The sequence below is a fragment of the Patella vulgata genome, chromosome 8, assembly GCF_932274485.2.
Source record: "Patella vulgata chromosome 8, xgPatVulg1.2, whole genome shotgun sequence".
In the NCBI taxonomy this organism is placed as follows: domain Eukaryota; kingdom Metazoa; phylum Mollusca; class Gastropoda; family Patellidae; genus Patella; species Patella vulgata.
Genome location: NC_065886.2, coordinates 45,014,084 through 45,035,049, shown reverse-complemented (window position 1 = coordinate 45,035,049; position 20,966 = coordinate 45,014,084). Strand labels below are relative to the sequence as shown.

General features: G+C 36.4%; 2 protein-coding genes across 3 annotated transcripts; both read left to right on the top strand.

Moving 5' to 3' along the window:
• Nucleotides 1–3,603: 3,603 nt before the first annotated feature.
• Nucleotides 3,604–8,047, top strand: LOC130010489 (uncharacterized). Its single transcript, XM_056102996.1, has 4 exons — nucleotides 3,604–3,691; nucleotides 5,541–5,869; nucleotides 6,343–6,598; nucleotides 7,201–8,047. The coding sequence occupies exons 2-4, from the start codon at nucleotides 5,567–5,569 to the stop codon at nucleotides 7,716–7,718; spliced, it is 1,077 nt and encodes a 358-aa protein (XP_055958971.1). The 5' UTR covers nucleotides 3,604–3,691; nucleotides 5,541–5,566; the 3' UTR covers nucleotides 7,719–8,047.
• A 483-nt stretch (nucleotides 8,048–8,530) lies between these two features.
• LOC126830256 (uncharacterized) lies at nucleotides 8,531–20,795 on the top strand. Of its 2 annotated transcripts, none has more exons than XM_050560609.2 (4): nucleotides 8,531–8,614; nucleotides 18,152–18,480; nucleotides 19,314–19,569; nucleotides 20,083–20,795. In XM_050560609.2, the coding sequence occupies exons 2-4, from the start codon at nucleotides 18,178–18,180 to the stop codon at nucleotides 20,598–20,600; spliced, it is 1,077 nt and encodes a 358-aa protein (XP_050416566.2). In that variant the 5' UTR covers nucleotides 8,531–8,614; nucleotides 18,152–18,177; the 3' UTR covers nucleotides 20,601–20,795. The 2 variants fall into 2 exon arrangements, with proteins under 2 accessions (XP_050416566.2, XP_050416565.2); XM_050560608.2 differs by lacking the exon at nucleotides 8,531–8,614 and adding an exon at nucleotides 16,064–16,117.
• Nucleotides 20,796–20,966: the final 171 nt, after the last annotated feature.

The following is a 20,966-nucleotide window of genomic DNA, read 5'->3' as shown; positions in this document are numbered from 1 at the left end:
CTATAATAGTTAAAAACTAAATAATGTAAAGGCAATTTGCTGAAAATTTCAGTCAAATTGATCCACTATGAACTAAGCGATTGAAATTTCAGGCCTAAAGAAAGACCTGCAATAGACAGATTTAGCTCTTGCATAATGTATGTTTAATTAACAGACTAATGCAGCATTAGACTTATGGTCTCACTTCTCCATCTGATAGCTAGCTGTTGAACTTACTGTTTGGGGAGCTGGGATGGCTCAGTAAGTAAGATGATGGCTTATAAACCAGGAGGAGTGGGCTTGAACGAGAAAGTTTCGCAGGATGTTTGAGTGGGGTTCCCCCTTCCCCCTTGTCAGTGGTGCATGACAGAATTGATAGCACACTGTATGGGGTATGATTAAAACATCGAGAATTGAGTAAATTAGTGACCACCCCATTAATGGTTGCTATAGTTCTACTGGCATCATTTGGGGAATTTTTATAGGCACACCTGTAACTGAGAAACATGCATGTGAGGTGATTTCTTGTTTATAACAATCTCCCTAGTTGGGGGACAAGAGATGTGGATTAGGGCACAATGGTGGCCAGTGGTCGCAAGAAAATTGGCTCGCTAACCTGGTGGTCGCGGGTTTGATTCCGGTGTTGGTTGAGAAAGTTCATCAGGATTTTCTGGCATGGTTTCTGGTTGTCACTCAGTGATGCCGGACGGAGGGCCTGATAAGGACAGCTGTCTAGTCGTTCGGATGGGACGAGAAACAGAGGTCCTGTGTACACATTGGCTGGTAGTAGAAAGATCCGTTGGCAATTGAATCCGTTGGCAATTAGAATTCGATAAAAGAGTAGTACGTAGCACCCTTATAGCACACTGTATTGCCTATTTACGTCTTCATTTGTCCAGTCGGAGCAAAACAATAGGACGTTAAACCCCATTTCATGGCAAAATACTCCTACCGTCTGTGGAGCATTTTCTCATTGTTAAAATACACGCATTGATCTATTGATCTCGATATCATCTTCTAGCCATAGAATATATATATATACACCCATCAACAGTACATTCTAGAGCTACAGATCTACACGTCATTAAACGTTACAGATTGATCCTGTGGCTACAGAAAATATATCTGGTTCTGTACGCCGGGTTGTTGCTATAGATACAGCTAAGATACCTGGTTATGTACGCCCCATCGCTACCAATTAATTTGGATATTTGACTGCCACAAACACTTTTCCTGCCATTCCAGCCCGTGAATACAACAACTTCATTGTGATCGAATATAAGCTACCGTAGGTGGCTGATCTGAGATCCCAAACAACCAATCAATCGCCGCAAATGCGGGGTTTTTTTTCTGCTATTCTACTCCGTGAGTTAAGCAAATTAAAATTTTCCATTCTTTTTGCGACCGAAATTCCACTCTATACTGACCTTAATTCCAACCAACCAATCAGACTTTTGCAGCTGCATTCATAAATAATAATCGATGCCCGAAGAATGTCGCACAAAGTAGAGTGAGTGACTGCAGACAAAATGTTTAATCCATAAAGTCAATTCAGTACAAATTCGTGATATTCAATTGGTTTGCGTGACACCTATTTTTTGTCCCCCGCCTTTCGAAGAAAGCAGGGGACTATTAAAATGGGTTCGTCCGTCTGTCTGTCTGTCTGTCTGTCCGTCACACTTTTTGGGACACAATAACTCTCTTCCTAATTGAGCTAGAATGTTCAAACTTGGTGTATGTGTTTATTAGGTCAATGCCTTGATGGAGTTCGAAGATGAGCATTTTCCGCTTAGGGTAAGCAGAGATAAGCAATTTGATTGGTTGATGCTTTGGGACACGATAACTCTCTTCCTAATTGGGCTAGAATGTTCAAACTTGGTGTATGTGTTGATTAGGTCAATGCCTTGATGGAGTTCGAAGATGAGCATTTTCCGCTTAGGGTAAGCAGAGATAAGCAATTTGATTGGTTGATGCTTTGGGACACGATAACTTTTAATTGAGCTAGAATGTTCAAACTTGGTGTATGTGTTTATTAGGTCAATGCCTTGATGGAGTTCGAAGATGAGCATTTTCCGCTTAGGGTAAGCAGAGATAAGCAATTTGATTGGTTGATACTTTGGGGTACGATAACTCTCTTCCTAATTGAGCTAGAATGTTCAAACTTGGTGTATGTGTTGATTAGGTCAATGCCTTGATGGAGTTCGAAGATGAGCATTTTCCGCTTAGGGTAAGCAGAGATAAGCAATTTGATTGGTTGATGCTTTGGGACACGATAACTTTAGTTCTAATTAAGTGAGATTGATGAAACTTGGTGTATAGATTTATTATATGAATACCTTAACTAAGTTCGATAATGAACATTTTTTGCTGAGGGTAAGCAGAGTGATAAGCAATTTGATTGGTAGAAACTTTGGAACACAATAACTCTCCTTCTAATTGAGGTAGAATGTTCAAACTTGGCATAGGTGTCTATTAGGTGAATGTTTAAACTTGATGTATATGTAGATGTTCATTAGGTGAATGTCTTGACTGAGTTCAATAATTAACATTTCGAGCTGAAGCTAAGCAGAGCTAATCGATTTCATTTGTCGATGGTTTGGGACAAGATAATCTTGATTCTATCTGATAGAGAGTGATGAAACTTAGTGAAAAAAATAAATGTGCGATTAATTAATATGTGTCATCTATTTATTTTGCAATTTCGGCGGGGGACATCAGCCTCACTGTTGGCTTGTTGTTTATGATTTTGGAACCTATATGAGGTTACACTGTACACCAATAAACGCAGGGCTAAAAGTTGTCATATTCATACGCGATGAAACGTTACACTTGGCGGATTTTAACATGTGTGATATATGTGTGATAATAAACGCTATTGGTTCTTTCAAAATTAAACCATAGAACATTCTGTACGCGATTAAATGCTACATTGTGTTACTAGTTGGGGACAGGACATACGTGAGCAGTAGCCTATCTTACTTTCTATAGAAATAAAATTCGAACGGTGGGCCTGTATGCTTAATAAACATGCATTATGCAAGAGCTAAATCTGCCTATTACAGGTCTCTCTTTTGACCTAAAATGTTATCTAAACTATTAACTAGACATTAATTAACTGATAAAAACTCTCAATGCCATCGTTAGCCTGCGATATTTAGTGGATTTGTATACATTTTGTGATAGATAATTTAATGTAAAAATGGAAAATCGAGACTGTGTTTACTATGGAACCAACTTTAGTAATGGTGATCGAGGCTAGCTCAAAATGGATTCGTTAATATCTCGGTTCAGAGTTAAGCAATATGGCTGACTGAAATTTTCAGCATTTTCTGTTTTCATTATCTGTTGTTTAACTTTTATAGCGAGAACTGTCAGCTGTTTATCTAATCTTGCCTAATGCCCTTTTAACTAATATTTCGGAAATTTATATTGGTTGTCTGTCCTAAACTGAAAGGAAGAACTTGTATTCAGTTCAATGCGAACCTTTGAAATGATGATCTGTTTAAATTTCGCAATACTACTGGCTATTTAAATATTGATTTTAATAATAATCATATTACACATGCACTATAAAAATTTCGTAACCATTGGTATAATATTTGTTATTTATTTGCCTTGTTTCCAACAGTTACTAGTAAATAGAGTTATCACTGTCTCAAATATAATGAGAATAAACGTAGGCCTATGTGTTTTTGAGACGTGAAAGATAAAGGTAAGTTACATTAATATATAGTAGTCATTATGTAAGAGGTTGAAATAGGACTCTAAAATGAAACTGGTGTTAGCGTCTGTTTTTTTTTTGCGTACAGGTCAAAATACGGAATCTCGATTTTTCGTCCCATACTAACGACCTGACACGGTGATTCAGTATCCTGGAGATACTGTGTTCGATCCCGATATTGGCCGCGAAAGTTCATGAATCAGGTTTTCCAGTGGTGCAGGACGGAAGACCTGGCAAGGAACACCGTATAGTCGGTCCCTCGTTTCATTGTCATCCTGTTTAAGGCGTGCAATTTCTGAAAATCTGCCAAACCCCTACCTCCAACTTGCTTCAGACGCCCCTACATACTCACTCCTGTCCATCCGACCACACATCCTAATGAGCGAAATATGGTATAGTTAGTAGTGCTTAGCCGATTTAAATAGAGCTTGGTACCTGACCTTTCATTTACAAGAACTCGCATGAATTTGAATTTGAAATTGACTATTATTATTTCTGCGCTCAATATATACAGTCTTCAATTTCCATGTAGTACGTATCAGTTCAATCAATCAATGCAGTGACGGATCATGGCGAGGGCAACAGGGGAAATGCTTTGGGCCCGGCGATTTTGTGACAATTTTTTTTTATATATTTTGTTTAAAAAAATAATGAAACCCATTTCCAAAAATCATGAAAACAAAGGGTCCTTTTTTCAATGAGTTTTGAAATTATTAGGTAAGGGGACCCCAGGGGGATCAGTAAGAAAAAAAAATAAATCAACGATTTCATGTTGGGTGGGTTGGAAGCGGGTTGATATCAGAAATGTTTCCATCACCCGAAACCTGAAATATTATTTCTGGTTTACTGGTAGCGGTCTTGTTATATAATTGTCCCATATTTCCGTCGGGCCCCCTATACTCACTCAACCAACTCGCTTGACAACAAGAATCGCGAACTGCGAACCGTTAGAAAATAAATCTTGAATCAATTCTCCGACTATATTCGGAAATATGATCTGCAACAAATTCATTAAGATTACTTAATCTAGATAGACAATTAGACAATAACTGCATATTGTAAAGCTGAATCAAACAATGTCTGAAATAAAATAGATGTTATCAACCTTTTATAAATTTTACTCACGTAGAAAATCTCTTTTAATATTAAGCTGTGACTAAATCAACAAGATTATAAATCAACTCTCCTTAAAACGATTCTTATCAGTAGATAGTATTATAAGTAGGCCAGTAATAAAGAATTGGTGTAAGACGAGCTATTTGCCCCTGAATCGGGATCAGACCAGTTATTTTATAGTCTTGCTCACTTAGTCACAAGTTAATATCGAAAGGGATTATCCACGTTACAGACGGCTGTGCCGAGAATTGAATATCAGTGTATTGACTGTAAAGACAGAGTTTGATTTCTTTAATACTCAAATAAATGACATACAATAATTTCAGAACATACAAAACTATATATTTTGTTAATCATTATAATGGACATTCATTAATTTACTATTTAAACAGGCAGTCACATGATAATACTGAGTGTGGGCATATTCCACAATTACGCTTTAGGTGCCTCTATCATAACTTAGATCGCCATTGTAACCTTGACACTTTAGAAATTGGTCAAAAAGTAACATTGGCGTGTATGTAACCTAATGCATTCAAATATTAACGTTCTTAAACTGAGGCTTTAAAGGTACGAGGCAATACAAATTGAATTATTTGTTTTTTAAAACTTCAGAATATTTCTGTTTGGAAAATACACTTTAGAAGGAACCTTTTTTTAAAAAAAAATGAAATAACATCACCTTCTGTTGGTACTGATTTATGTTAAATTGTATTATTGGCAGATATTAAATACAACCCTAATCACGTTATGGGTTGTGGTTCATCTTCAAAGGGTGGCGGAAAGGTCATTAACCAAGCTGTTGCTGTCCCCCTAACTCCACCATACGATGGACCTCAAGTGGAATACCAATTCGTGAATACTCAAGTCGGCATGACCATGAAAATGTTCGCCTTTTCGGAAGGAAGTGAGATGGCCTCTTCAGATATTGATTCATTTTATCCAGCACTCTCTTCAAAAATGGCGGAAGGGTACCATCTTGTAGATTACAGGAACATACCCGGCCAAACGCAGACGGCATTTCTTTCGACTACAGCCAAATTCCCGTATCAGGTAATATTGGATCAATGTTAATCCGTAGGCCTATTACTGTGAAGATAAAATGGGGTTGAACACCCTACTTTTACTATCGAGGTCATTAAATGGCCACAGTAGATTTCCATGCAATTTTACATAGACGGCCTTGTCCTTATTCAGCCCTACATTCGATTTACTTTGGTACTTTCATAAAGTGTTCTTTGTGCGGGGTTTTTTTCCACTCTCTTTGTCATTTCACTATACTTATACCCGAATTCACTTATTCAGAAATTTTCTATTAGAACTGACAGTTCCGTTACAGATGCACTGCGCCATTTGATTCTTAACGATTTTGACGAAATATTGATGTCAAATTATTTCACTAAAACGCGCAGCTATGGCACAAGATATTTTGTCCTGAATTAAGAATCTCAACATAAGTCACATTAATCAATCAATGAGCGATAAATCCCACCCTTGCTCTGATTTATTTATATTATACACTTTAGGGGATTTTTATGAAGAGACAAGATGAACCGAACCAATCCTTTAAGCTGTTGATAGAAAAATCCTCCGTTCAAGCAACTAGAATTCGTGGAGGTCTCATTCCTTCATTTGGTGCAGTTGAGAATCAAGGAGATTGCAGTCATTTAATAGCTTCAATAGCAAAGCATACACAAAATGGCGGACGATTTGTTTGTATGGGCACTTCTGGTCAAATGACATCGTCTGGTCTTGGTAATATGCTTTCGGGAAAAACGCCTGGTAAGTGAAAGACTATAATATTAATCAACATGAATCGATACCGTTTAAACGCATCTAATTTCATTTTTATGGGAAATAAGAAATTCATAACAGCTTTATCACCACTAGAATGTACTCAAATTGAATATTTTACATTTAATTCTAAAATGACAACCGCAGATAATCTCCCAAATAACAGCCATTTGCTTTTTAAAAAAAGCCCACTAGACTGTACTCAAATTGATTATTTAACCCTAATTTTTAAAATATCAACCATATAGATAATCTCCCATCTTCGATAGAAAAAGTCTCATCAAAAAGAGGCTCACCAAAGATTGAAAATGGCGATGGCGTGCTTTGAAATTTATAATATTAATATCTTTGTAATTTAATACTGAACGAATTTGTACCGTGTTTGGTCTGATATTTCTTTTGGAGATCGACTTTCACAATATTGTAGTCTGCAAGCAATGGAACATCCCCCAATAACGATTAACCGACTCTCTACGGCACGAACAACCCTTGTTTGGTATATGCATGTAATATAGAGAGGTCAATAAAATATTAAGAAAATTAAGGAAATTTTATGATCGTTTGTTTTGATTTTTTTTTATTATTTTCAGTTTGTGGTGTGGATCTGTTCTTTGAAATACCAGACGGACCAAGTGAAAGCTATGTTTATCAGACAGTCATGGTGCCACTGCAGACCTCCACAAAGGTTGGCTTTGGAGGAGCGTCTTCTACGGTTAATTGTGATTGGATTGGAAGTTTTCAGGGACCTTTATCTCAAGGGTGGAAGCTAGTCAGCATTTTCTTTGATATGTCAACATCAATGAATATGCAATCGTTAACCACGTCCAATGCCAACTTTAATACGTTGTGGTTTTGTGAGAAACCGGCAGCCGTCGTGAACGACCCGACTCCACGTTATGAGGGCATAATGATCGAATTTCAATTTGATATGAAAGTGGGTTTCACAGGCACAACAAGCTCCGTCAGCTGGGAACCTAAGATTTTAGAAATGGGGAGAAACGGGTGGGAATTGGCAACAATTTTGAATTCTCCTGGTGTTCAAACGGCTGGCTTCGGTAAAGCAGCTTTAAAACTAATGATGTTTTTTCAAAGAAAAATATTACGATAATAATATAGGTAGGGTTTCTACTATTGTATCGTTACTGTAATAACTAGAGTTGTATTAGAGTTAACCCGGGTCCCTAATCTGATGTTTGGGTTAGGATCCGGGTTAAAAAATTAAATTAAATTTTAAGATTGAAACCCATAGATGGGGTTCTTCTTTTTTACTGTGATAAATCTACGAAATATTGAGCCTATAACGAAACGTTAAATCGAGATCAAGCCCTCTATTAAATATGACTTATCCCGCTTAATCAGATATTCAAGTCAGGAAAAAGGTTAGGAAATCAAATGTTAAAATTGAAACCTACGCTTAATAACGTAATTAGCTCCCTATTAGATCCAGAATCCAATATAAGATAAGCAGCAGTCTGCTGCTGTTTTATGGAACGATCTACCCCTAACACTAAAACAAATAGAAGCGCATTTGAGCAGGCATCCTGGATAAATCGCGCTATATAAATGACTAATTTAATTTAATTTAATTTAATTTAATTTGATCTGACAACAAAGTTTAACAGCCATAATTTCAATGTCAAAAACGTAATTCGAATACCACTCTCTGATTGGACGCCACATTGCAATACCCCCACCCCCTCAAGGACACACACACACACACACACACACCCTCACTGTCACACTCTGCACACCACAGCACTGAAAAGGTCCCAGGTGCTATCAAAACAGGACCTTTAAACAGCTATTTATAATCCATGATGGCTGAGTATAATATCGATCTTGTTTATACTGATCATATTGTACTAGCACAATAAAGATTTCGCAACCATTGATAGATTTGTTATTTATTTGCCTTGTTTCCAACAGTTACTGGTAAATAGAGTTTTCACTGTCTCATATATAATAAGAATACACGTATGTCTTTTTGATGAGTGAAAGATAAAGGTAAGTTAATATCTTTAAGTCTTTTATCCTAAATTAATATATGGTAGTCATTATATAAGAGGTTGAAATAGGACTCTAAAATGAAACTGCGTTTGGGTTTGTTCTTTCCGGCTTTTCGTCCCATCCTAACGACTTGAACCAGCGCCATACTCACTGAGCCACCGTGTGTAATACATAAAGAGCTGGAGAGAAATGGGTTTCACATGCGTACAATGCAGGCCTCTTAAGCGAGAAAGAGAGAAATGGATTTAATAACCACTTTAAACAAACTAGGTGATTTGAGGATCTTACGCCTTCTCATGTGCAATCTCGAATAAAAACCATGCCGATTGACGGCTAAATCTATTTGTTATTTGTAAAAAAGGTTAGGGAACGTGGTTGTTGGCGAGATTGTAGGCAAGGCGTAAGTTAACATTAGGGCTAGGATTGGGATTAGCGATAGCCCTAACTCTAACCCTTTGATCAAACTTATCAAATAGATGTAATCCCGATTGACATAATGACAGACCTTATGATCTAAATCGCATATATACGTAATAACACCACCGAACAACTATTACCCACTCCCAACTCATCAATCACTATACTTTTGATATTAAACAAAAAAGCCAAGGCTTTGTTTAACGGATAAACTCTTCCCAGTGAATTGCCATTTCTATATGTTCTGAGGGGCGCAGGGAGCACGGCAACAGCGGGGCAGCCCTCTATGTAAAAACATTTAATAGTTATTGGCCGGGACAGTGTCATCTGGTTATTCTTTATTACCCTTGTCATTGGTGCAGCACGGAGGATTTGACGAGGACAGCATCTCTAGTTGTTCGGATGGCCCGAGGTCCCGTGTACACGATGGCGTGCACGTAAAAGAACCCTTAAAAGTTGAAATTCGATACAAGAATAGGCCGAAGCGCTGCTGCCCGGGCAAAATTTCCCTCATAGCACACTGTATGGCGTTTGTCCGTCCTTAAAATATTCTTTAATAACGAATAAAGACACAAGAACTTGCATGAATTTGAATTTGAATATGACTATTATCCTTAACGTGACCAAGGATTATTTGTCCGTGACAGCCCGTTTTCTTGTCGGCGACAATCTGTCGAGCAAAACACGCATACCGATTCACTTCACAGAACTCTCGGTGGTTATAATAATATACAGTGCGCGACAATACCCCATCGTCGTCATGGATGTTGATTGAAGCGTCCTGGATACAATATGTCAATGATTGATTTATACAAAATCAAACAGTGGCCTGCATGTAAAATTGAATCAAACATGTCTGAATGAAATAAACGAGTACATTTGGGAAAAGATATTACCAACCTTTTATCAACAGCTTAATATTGAAAGAGATTTTCCAAGTTACAGGGACCTGTGATATTACCAACCTTTTATCAACAGCTTAATATTGAAAGAGATTTTCCAAGTTACAGGGACCTGTGATATCACTCAGCATTGAATATCCGTCAGTGTACTGACTGTGGGGACAGTTTGACAGGAAAACGGTTTTCTGCAGTAAGCTATATTTTCAATATTCAAATAAGGGACATATGGCATCATAATTTCAGAACACAAAAACCATGATTTTTAGTTAGTTAATCATTATGGGCATTCATATTGTTAACAATAAGTGCTCTCCAGTTTACTCATGGTAATATGTAAATAAAAGATTCGCTTCATTTCAGCCTTTCAGCCATCAACATTGTCATCTTTAGCTTACATCTGATTTGATAATTTAACGTCATTTCAAACCGGGTCGATTTTTTTTGCTTGGGCCGAAGGAAGCTGCCCCTACACTACCTATAGGGTAATCCGCTCCTGGTTATATTCTATCAAGTAATAGTGGCGTCTGATACCAAAACTATAACCCTAATTCACTGTTGGTGTCGCTGAAGAGGGAAGGAATAACGATTTACCCCAAACAAATTGCAAAAAAAGTGCAGTTTGGTGCATTGATTGATATTGATAAAAGTCAGACAAAATCATACTTAAATTCGGACAAGGCGAAATGACGTAATTAACATAATTCAATATGGCAGAATTCAGGAAGTTTCGGATAACGATTTCTCCGAACCAGTGTGTTTTAGTGGTAGGAGAATAACTAATTTTTTTGTTTAAATTCTTCGAACACAAAGTAGTTATAGAGACAAAATGTGATTAAAAAACGAATTTGACAAAAAAAATCAAAGAATGTACTTTTCACATGGTTAAGACTGTTTCTTTCAAAATGGCTGCCAAATTTGGTAATACAATGGCATTTTCCCGATACAACCAGCGATAATCTCTTAAGATATGATCTTTACTATGTCTTTTATATGGTTTTCGATGTATCTAAAATTAAAGATAAATTTTGAAAATCCAGCATGGCGCAATTCAAAATGGCGGATTTTAAGTTAATCGTTATTTTTTTCCTTCTGGATATGACTTGTAGCATATCATTTAAATGGGTTCTGTTGTCGCTGGGTTCCATTCTGATCTCAAGGTCTGTTGTCGCTGGGTAGTCTATTCTGATCTCAAAAATGTGTTTCAAGAATCCATGATAGCAGAAATAATAATAATAGTAATAATAGTGAATTTGTATAGCGCCTCTCATCTACAACTGTTCTACTCGATGGCGCTGAGCTGCACCGTCACATTTGGTATTCACAAGGATAATTTAAAGGACTCTAATGTTCAGGGCCCTGTTTTTCGAAATTTTAACTAAAGATAAAATCAAAATTTTAGTAGATACTTCAATTTTGATTGTCTATGCACTAAAATCAATCTAATATTATCCAATCAAATTACTAAAATTTGGATTTTATCCTAGTTAAAATTTTGTGAAACAGGCCCCTGGCTTCCTTTAATGTTGCTGGGAGTTTATTCCATTGGATGGGTGCTGCCACTGAAAATTCCCTATCACCACATGACACTTTCAAAGGTTTTGGAACAACAAGGTCGTGTTTTGATGTTGATCGAGTTGTTCTTTCTCCACTTTTGATTAGTATAAGATCACTCAGGTAGTTAGGAGCTAAACCATGGATGAACTTGTAAGTGAGGGGAATTATCTTATTTTGAAAATGAAATGAAATGAAATGAAATGGGGTTTAACGTCCTACTCCTAACCTGGGCTAATGAAGACGGGCATACGCCATACAGTGTGCTATGAGGGAAATTTTGCCCGGGCAGACAGCTGTCCTTGTCAGGCCCTCCGTCCTGCATCACTGACAAGGGGAAACCACGCCGGAAAATCGGGATGAACTTTCTTGGCCAATGCAGGGATCGAACACCCGACCTCCAGGCTAGCGAGCCAGCGTCTTACCCACTTAGCCACGTGATCCCCCATCTTGTTTTGAATGCGTCTGTTTATGGGGAGTAAGACGTGCAGCAGTGTTTTGTATCTTTTGTAGCGGGCGAAGAGAAGAATCTGGAATTCCGTAAAGTAATGAATTACAATAGTCCAATCTATATAATAATAATAATAATTTATTCTTATATAGCGCATTACAATATACAAATAATATCTCAACGCGCTTTACAATGTTGTTGGTAGAATGTTGAAGTAAATTATTTCAACATTGCTCAACATTTAGAATTGGTTGTAATATTCTTTAAACAAAAACGTTTTTAACGACGCTTTAAAGGAATAATATTTTTCAATATATCTAATTGTAACAGGCAATTCATTCCAAGCCTTTGGTGTGCTGTGCATAAATGCTCTATCCCCGTTCGTTTTGTTAGACTTCATATTTCGCAAGTTCTGTCTGACAGCTTCTGATGATCTTGTTAAACGTTTTGGTGTTTGTTACAAATAAGTTCTGTTAAATACGCAGGAGCTGAAGGATCGAAAATTAATTTAAAGGTGATTGAAGAGTTCACTAACAGTTTAGTTGAATCTGTATTTAAGTATTTTCGTAGACGACCAATGTTGAACAGCTGGAAGTTACATGCCTTTGATACCGCTGCAACTTGTTTTGATATATCCATGATAGTGTTAAACATAATACCCAAATTTCTGGCAGATTGAACAGGGCTGATGTGATCAATTCCAACATGAATGGGGTGACTATCTAATGATGAAACATATGATTTTGAGCCAATGGTCATGTACTCTGTTTTGTCAGAGTTCAGTTTAAGAAAGTTTGCAGCCATCCATACTCTGATGCTCTCAATTCAGCGTTCCAGTTTGTCTGGAATATCACATGGTGGTCCTATTAGATAGAGTTGAGTGTCGTCTGTAAAAAGATGGTAGTCTACACAGTGTTTGCGGATGATTTCACCAAGGGGAGAGGTATAGATAGTAAATAGAATTGGTCCCAAGACAGATCTTTGGGGAACACCATATTTTACTTGGGCTGGATTTGATTTAGCATTGTCTACACATACGATCTGATTACGATTAGATAAGTATGACTGATTAAGTTTTATAGCAGAGTCAGATAATTTTAACCTATATTTGAATCTGTGAAGTAAAATATGATGATCAATAGTGTCGAATGCTGCAGATAGATCAAGCAAAACAAACAATATGACACACTTGTTGTCCATACCACGTAGTAAATCATTACTCACTCTGACAAGTGCGGTTTCGCAACTATGATTGTCTCGATATGCGGACTGAAATGCTTCTGAGAGATTATCGTGAGTTAGATGCTCCTTGAGTTGTTTAGCAATAACTTTCTCGATGACTTTCGAAATAAACGATAAATTTGATACTGGTCGGTAGTTTTAAAGACAGTCTGGATCAAGGTTTAGCTTCTTTAGTAATGGTCTGACATGGGCCGTTTTGAATACAGTCGGAAACTGGCAGCTAGAGATGCAATCATTTATTAAAATACAAAATAAAATCCAAAATGGCGGATTTTTAATTAATCGTCATTTGTTTCCGTAAGATATGGATTGTAAACGACAATCAAACTAGCGATTTTTGGTCTTGTGTTTATTGAATTCAATACTGGGTTCAAAAATTAATTTTCGATAAGATTGTCACACACGAAATTTGTGCATAAGCTTGAAACATCAAGACATATTATAGGAAACATCATTTCATTTGATATCATTGTAACACTATTTTAGTGATAACGACATCAGTTTAGTAAATACAGCATTTATTTACAACGGGGACAGAATATCAAATAGTTACATAGATACAACATGAACTAAACTACATCGGAACTAGATTACATCGAAGACTAGACTTCTACAGGAACACATCTAACAATATTAAATCCACCATTTTGCCCCTCTGCCAAGGCAGCAGCTGAACTCGGGCGAGTCCATGCACTCGTCCAAGCCTGTCGCTGGTCGACTTGTTTAACTGTCAGTGAACTCCTCATTATATAGCGCCGGAGAATAGATAAGACACATGGTCATACATGCAATTGTCTCTTTTATCTCGTCATGCCATGGTTACTGACCAGTGCATATCCCTTTGAAGTCCTGCCCAGTGTTGCACACAGATCATTTGCAGCCCGTAAATGACATATTGAATTAATTACAGGTTTAACTACAACACAGACAATGCATACAGTGTTAAAAGGTCAATATTAAATATATTATCAAGAAGCCTGGCTGGAGGTCAATTAGTTCCATTTGATAAAAGTTATAGATCACTTTGTTACCTTTCCTCCCCAACCCACAAGTTATTTACTAAGTAAATAACAAACTAACACCATTCTCACATGTGGGACACTGGCTTCACATACATTAAATGATTATGTAATATACACAATAAAGTAACATCACACACGATATCATAACAACACACACAATATAAACGTCATTTCTAAACATTACAAAAAGGAAATTTATACAATCAAAATATAATTTGAAGAACAAAATAGCAAATATTTTATAAAATAGAAAAGGTACATATATAGAAAAAGTTTAACATAGGATTTTGTCATTTTGTTTTTTACTTAAGATAAATGATAATGAATGATTTGAACACATTTTACCAATCTTAAATAATTTATCAAAATTAACAACGGTTTATCTCTCTAATTCTTAAACAAAACACAAAACAAAACATTACAAGCGCTTCTAATTTAAGCGCCACCTTTCTTCCTTAAAAGTATATCGATGCTTCTTAATAGGAATACAGAGCTCTCGAATTTACGATGCAAAACTCTTTAAATGAAATGAAATGGGGGTTTAACGTCCTACTGTACTGCTCCTATACTGGGCTAATGAAGACGGGCAAAACTCTTTAAAAAAAAACTTTCCCGTTACATCGGGGTATATACAAAACACACATAAAAATAACATAGCAGGTAAAACCGTAAATATGTGAATGTTTGTGAGTTAATATCTTCACCACAAATATAGCGATGGACGATGAAAAATCTATTCAACAGTCTATTCAAGAATTTCCTAATTAGAACTCAATTCCAGCTAAACAATCACAAAATATTTTACTTCTAAATATAAACCTCTTATTACTTTGTTACAATTCATTTTAAATGCCAAAATATGTGTTCAAAAACAAACAATTATAATTTACATTCTTTTAAAAACAAAATGGCTCACCGTAAAACAACAATCACACACATTTTCTGTTTCCCGCTATTGATCAGAAAGTCTTTTGCAGTTTTTGATGATTGCCCGGTTCTTTCTTCATGTCCATCTGTAACACTATTTTCTATTGTTGAAACCGCGCCTGTCACCCACGGTTTCACAGATAAACGTTTCAGTCTTTCATTTTGGTTTGTTTTGTTTTTTTACCAACTCATCGGATGTTTAGTGGTGAAAACTCTTTGTCTGCGACGAGGGAATTTCTTCGTTATCACAGGAACACAGGTACTGATTTCATATGAAAACCGCCGGTTGATGCACCATAACATATAACTGTAACACTATTTTTTAGTGATAACAGAGATCAGTTTAGTAAATACAGCATTTATTTACAACGGGAACAGGATATCAAGTAGTTACATAGATACAACATAAATAAAATAATTTATAATCACATAAACACAGAGGGCAAAATATGGTACTATTGTGATTCGGAGTTTATGACTGCAGTTATTATAATTGCTGTCCTATTGTTCAGTTTATGTATATTATCGATCACTACAGTAATTTTTTTTTAATTCAATTTCCTGCGATTATTGCATCATAAGCACGTGGTAGATAGATGCCTCCGTCTCTATTTAATTCTGGTTTGTGGCGTTTTATATTGATGGCTTCCAAAATCTTCCTGTTCTTTGTGTGGTTTTGGTGGATTGCTAATTTATTTGTCTTTTCCCATAGTATCTTGTGTTTTGGATTTTGATGGATGTGGTCTGCTACAGCTGAGGTCTGGTTAGATGGTTTTGGTTGGTGTTGGTTAAGTCTTACCTCTAATGGTTGCCCACTTTCCCCAATGTAGCTGCCTTTACAGGAGCAGAAGACTTGGTAAACACTACCTTTGGGTGACGTTGGTTTAGTTGACTTGCATTTACCATTAGCCTGGAGGATGTCTTTGATGGTGTTTGTGCCTGAGAAGGTTACCTGGATACCAGCTTGTTGCAACAATCTTCTTATTTGGTATGATATTTTGCCATTAAAGGCGATAGTGATTCTGATCACTTGGCTTATCTTGTGCTTTGCATTCGGTGTTTTCAGATAGTGCTTTTTTTATTACATCTTCTACTAATTTGGGTGGGTAGTCGTTAAAGGTGGTAAAAACTTATCTGGGGTGGGTCATCTCTGCATCTAGTTTCTCAGGTGTTGAAATCCTTTTTGCTCGTTTTCTAAGGATGATAAAGTTGCTCTTTTGATACTGATTGGTTGGTTGTGTACGTACTGGTCTGTGTGCGTTGGTTTTCTATATACACTGGTTTTTAAGGTGCCGTTTTCTCTCTCTACTTTTACATCAAGGAATGGAAGGGTATCATTAATTTCAGTTTCTGATGTAAATTTGATACTGTTGTTCTGTTGGTTAAGATGCTGTAGTAAGGTGGTATGTTCATCTTGTCTGCGATATCCCCTCGGTGAAAGCGGACGTGGTGTGTTCATCTATGCTGTTTAAGATGACAAACGTGTCATCCACTCGGCGGAAATAGGCTATAGGTTTAACGGGTGATATTGCCAGGGCTTTCTCTTCAAACGCGGTCATAAAAATTTCAGTTAGTAGACCGTTGGCAGACCATGAATTTGTTGATGAAAATCATCCCCCCCCAGGTGAAGTAGATTGCTTGAATACATGTTCTGGTGAGGTCTATTAGGTCGTTATTAGTGAGTTTGCTGTCTAGCGGTTCAGGCAGGTTGTCTAATCTTATCTTAAGTTCGTCTAAACAGGCTTATGTTACCCCTTAATTAAAATGTCTACACTGGATCCTACTGTTTTTAAAAATTACACACCTGTCTCTAACTTAAGTTTTATTTCTAAAATATTGGAGAAATGTATTGCTTCTCAGATAACGGCCCATCTAGATGATAACTGCTTGTATGAACACTTAATTGTCCATCTTCTTTCAATTTATCAAAATTGCAACTTAAGAACTGTATTAGTGAAATTAGAAGATGGATATCAAAGAACTTTCTAAAATTGAATGATGATAAAATCAAATAGTTATTATTAGGCCCACTGCTTCAATTAAGTAAATTTGCACATGATAACCCCCCCCCCCCCCGTTGTTATTGGTAATTGTGATATATTTTCATCTTATTCTGCTCGTAATATTGACGCAATCTTTTATAGTTTTATGCTTATAGGAGCTCAAGTAAATAATATTTGTAAATTGTGCTATTTTAATATCAGAAATATACGTAAAATACGTAAATTTGTAACTGTAGAGGCAACTAAGTCCCTTGTTAATTATCTGGTCACTTCTCGATTAGATAACTTTAATTCACTTTAGTTGGTTTACCTTTAAAGCTTATAGATAAATTACAAAAAGTACAGAATACTGCAGCTAGACTTGTTACTTTAACTAAGAAAAGTGACCACATAACTCCTGTTTTATATAATTTACACTGGTTACCTGTTAAATATCAATTGATTTTAAGATTTTATTACTTACTTTTAAATGTTTAAATAATTTAGCCCCTGTTTACCTCTCAGATCTTTTAGAACTTTATACACCTGGCCGAACATTACGTACAGATAAACTACTTTTAAAGCCCCAAACTGTTCAACTAGTCTCTTAAGGTCGGCGCTCTTTTAGTTATCAAGCATCTGTTTTATGGAATAACCTACCATTTATTTTAAGATATTGTACATCTTTATATTCTTTTAAAAAACAACTTAAAACACATTTATTTAATCAGGCTTTTAACTGACTCTGTATACAATCGTATAATCTTGTTGTTTATTTATGATTACATTGTCACTTTGTAAAGTGCCCCTGAACATGTTGTATGAAAGGGCCCACTATAAATATGCTGTAATAATAATAATAAAAATAATAATAATAATAATATTATCCCCTCAAATTCTTTTTAGCAGGAACCCGTCAAAAAAAAAAAAAATATATATATATATATTATCCCTCAAATTATTTTTAGCAGGAACCTTTAAAAAGAAAATGGCAACACATTTTTTTTGTATTAACTTGTGTTAAATTTTATTATTGGCAGATATTAAATACAACCCTAATCTCGTTATGGGTTGTGGTTCATCTTCAAAGGGTGGCGGAAAGGTCATTAAGCAAGCTGTTGCTGTCCCCCTAACTCCACCATACGATGGACCTCAAGTGGAATACCAATTCGTGAATACTCAAGTCGGCATGACCATGAAAATGTTCGCCTTTTCGGAAGGAAGTGAGATGGCCTCTTCAGATATTGATTCATTTTATCCAGCACTCTCTTCAAAAATGGCGGAAGGGTACCATCTGGTAGATTACAGGAACATACCCGGCCAAACGCAGACGGCATTTCTTTCGACTACAACCAAGTTGCCGTTTCAGGTAATATTTGATCAATGTTAATTCGTTGGGGTTTAACGCCCTACTTTTACTATCGAGATTATTAAATGACCACAATAGGCTTCCATGCAATTTTACATTGAGAGCCTTATCTTTATTGGCTGCAAGTTGTGACGCGTGTGTAAGATAATGGTACAGGCAGGTGAATCACATATCTAATAATTAAGTTATTTAATTAGCCACTACCTCTTCATATTATTAGATAATATTATGTGTTTGTCCGTTAAATGAAGGCTACTAATGTATATGTATTATAACTTGTGAATGGCTGTTAAATACTAATAAGGTTGTTGATAACACCTTGGCCGTTATAAATGATGTCCGATAGAAACCTAACTGAGACGGGGAGACAGAGAGATGGGCTATATAAATAGTTGCTCACTAGAGGAGCCGTCATGACTATTAGTACTTGCTTACTCTTTCCTACGCACCCAGTAAATTGGACCTCCATTCAATAATATTGGAAAGGTTTATTTGTTCTTTGTGTGTATGACAGACGTGACACGGAGTAGAACCGCATTACAAAATAGTGTACAAACTTTTGGATATGGCGGCCATTCAGGGCAGAGATATATTCTTGAAGTATGAAGTTGAAGGATCTCTCTGTGCAGAATGTTCTATAGTGACAGGGACACTGTCATTTGATTCTTAACGATTTTGACGGAATATTAGTGTCAAAAATAATGTTACTAAAATGCACAGCTATGGCGCAAGATATTTTGTCCTGAATTAAGAATCTCAACATAAGTCACATTAATCAATCAATGGGCGATAAACCCACCCTTGCTCTGATTTATTTATATTATACACTTTAGGGGATTTTTATGAAAAGACAAGATGAACCGAACCAATCCTTTAAGCTGTTGATAGAAAAATCCTCCGTTCAAGCAACTAGAATTCGTGGAGGTCTCATTCCTTTATTTGGTGCAGTTGAGAATCAAGGAGATTGCAGTCATTTAATAGCTTCAATAGCAAAGCATACACAAAATGGCGGACGATTTGTTTGTATGGGCACTTCTGGTCAAATGACATCGTCTGGTCTTGGTAATATGCTTTCGGGAAAAACGCCTGGTAAGTGAAAGCCTATAATAATAATCAACATGAATCCATACCGTTTAAACGCCTCTAATTTCCCTTTTTGGGAAATAATTAGTTTTTAACGGCTTTATCACCACTAGAATGTACTCAAATTGAATATTTTACATTTAATTCTAAAATGCCAATCGTAGTTAATCTACCATCTTGGATTGAAAAAGTCTTATCAAAAAGAGGCTCACCAAAGATTGTAGGTGGCGATGGCTTGCTTTGAACATTTCACATTGATGTCGTCTGCACAGGATGCTAAATGTTGGCTAACTTTTGAATTATAATATTAATATCTTTGTAATAACTGATTGTGTGTCATGTTTGGAGAACCGACTTCCACAATATTGTAGTCTACAAGGAATTGAACATCCCTTAATGACGATTAACCGACTCTCTACGACATGAACAAAACTTGTTTGATGTGCATGTAATATAGAGAGGTCAATAAAATATTAAGGAAACCGAAATTTTATGATCATTTACTATTTTTATTTTCAGTTTGTGGTGTGGATGTGTTCTTTGAAATACCAGACACACCAAGTGAAAACTATGTTTATCAGACGGTCGTGGTGCCACTGCAGACGTCAACAAAGGTTGGCTTTGGAGGAGCATCTTCTACGGTTAACTGTGATTGGATTGGAAGTTTTCAGGGACCTTTATCTCAAGGGTGGAAGCTAGTCAGCATTTTCTTTGATATGTCATCATCAATGAATATGCAATCATTAACCACGTCTAATGCCAATTTTAACACTTTGTGGATGTTTGAGAAACCGGCAGCCGTCGTGAACGACCCGACTCCACGTTATGAGGGCATAATGATCGAATTTCAATTTGAAATGAAAGTGGGATTTACAGGCACAACAAGCTCCAACAGTTGGGAACCTAAAATTTTAGAAATGGGGAGAAATGGGTGGGAATTGGCAACAATTTTGAATTCTCCTGGTGTTCAAACGGCTGGTTTCGGTAAAGCAGCTTTAAAACTAATGATGTTTTTTCAAAGAAAAATATTACGATAATAATATAGGTAGGGTTTCTACTATTGTATCGTTACTGTGATAACTGGAGTTTGTATTAGAGTTAACCCGAGGCCCTAATCTGATGTTCGGGTTAGGATCAGGGTTACAAAATAGACTTAACCCGAGACCCTAATCTGATGTTCGAGTTAGGAAAAGGTTATAAAATAAATTAAATTTGAAAAATTGAAACCCAGAGTAGAGGTTCTTCTTTGCTGCGATAATGATACGAAAAAGTGGGGTCATAGCAAAACGTTAGTAGTTTGTAGCAGCCTTACTCGGACGTTCCTTAAGCCTCGATTAAATGTTAAAATTGAAATCCACACCCAATTACGTAATTAGTTAAGAATGATAAGGATCAAATTAAAC

Bases quoted from the DNA above. Each gene is read 5' to 3' on its own strand.
- LOC130010489 (XM_056102996.1), top strand. From the start codon at position 5,567: ATGGGTTGTGGTTCATCTTCAAAGGGTGGCGGAAAGGTCATTAACCAA. The intron at 5,870-6,342 runs GTAATATTGGAT...TATACACTTTAG, and splicing joins CAGCCAAATTCCCGTATCAG to GGGATTTTTATGAAGAGACA. The intron at 6,599-7,200 runs GTAAGTGAAAGA...TATTATTTTCAG, and splicing joins GCTTTCGGGAAAAACGCCTG to TTTGTGGTGTGGATCTGTTC.
- LOC126830256 (XM_050560609.2), top strand. From the start codon at position 18,178: ATGGGTTGTGGTTCATCTTCAAAGGGTGGCGGAAAGGTCATTAAGCAA. The intron at 18,481-19,313 runs GTAATATTTGAT...TATACACTTTAG, and splicing joins CAACCAAGTTGCCGTTTCAG to GGGATTTTTATGAAAAGACA. The intron at 19,570-20,082 runs GTAAGTGAAAGC...TTTTATTTTCAG, and splicing joins GCTTTCGGGAAAAACGCCTG to TTTGTGGTGTGGATGTGTTC.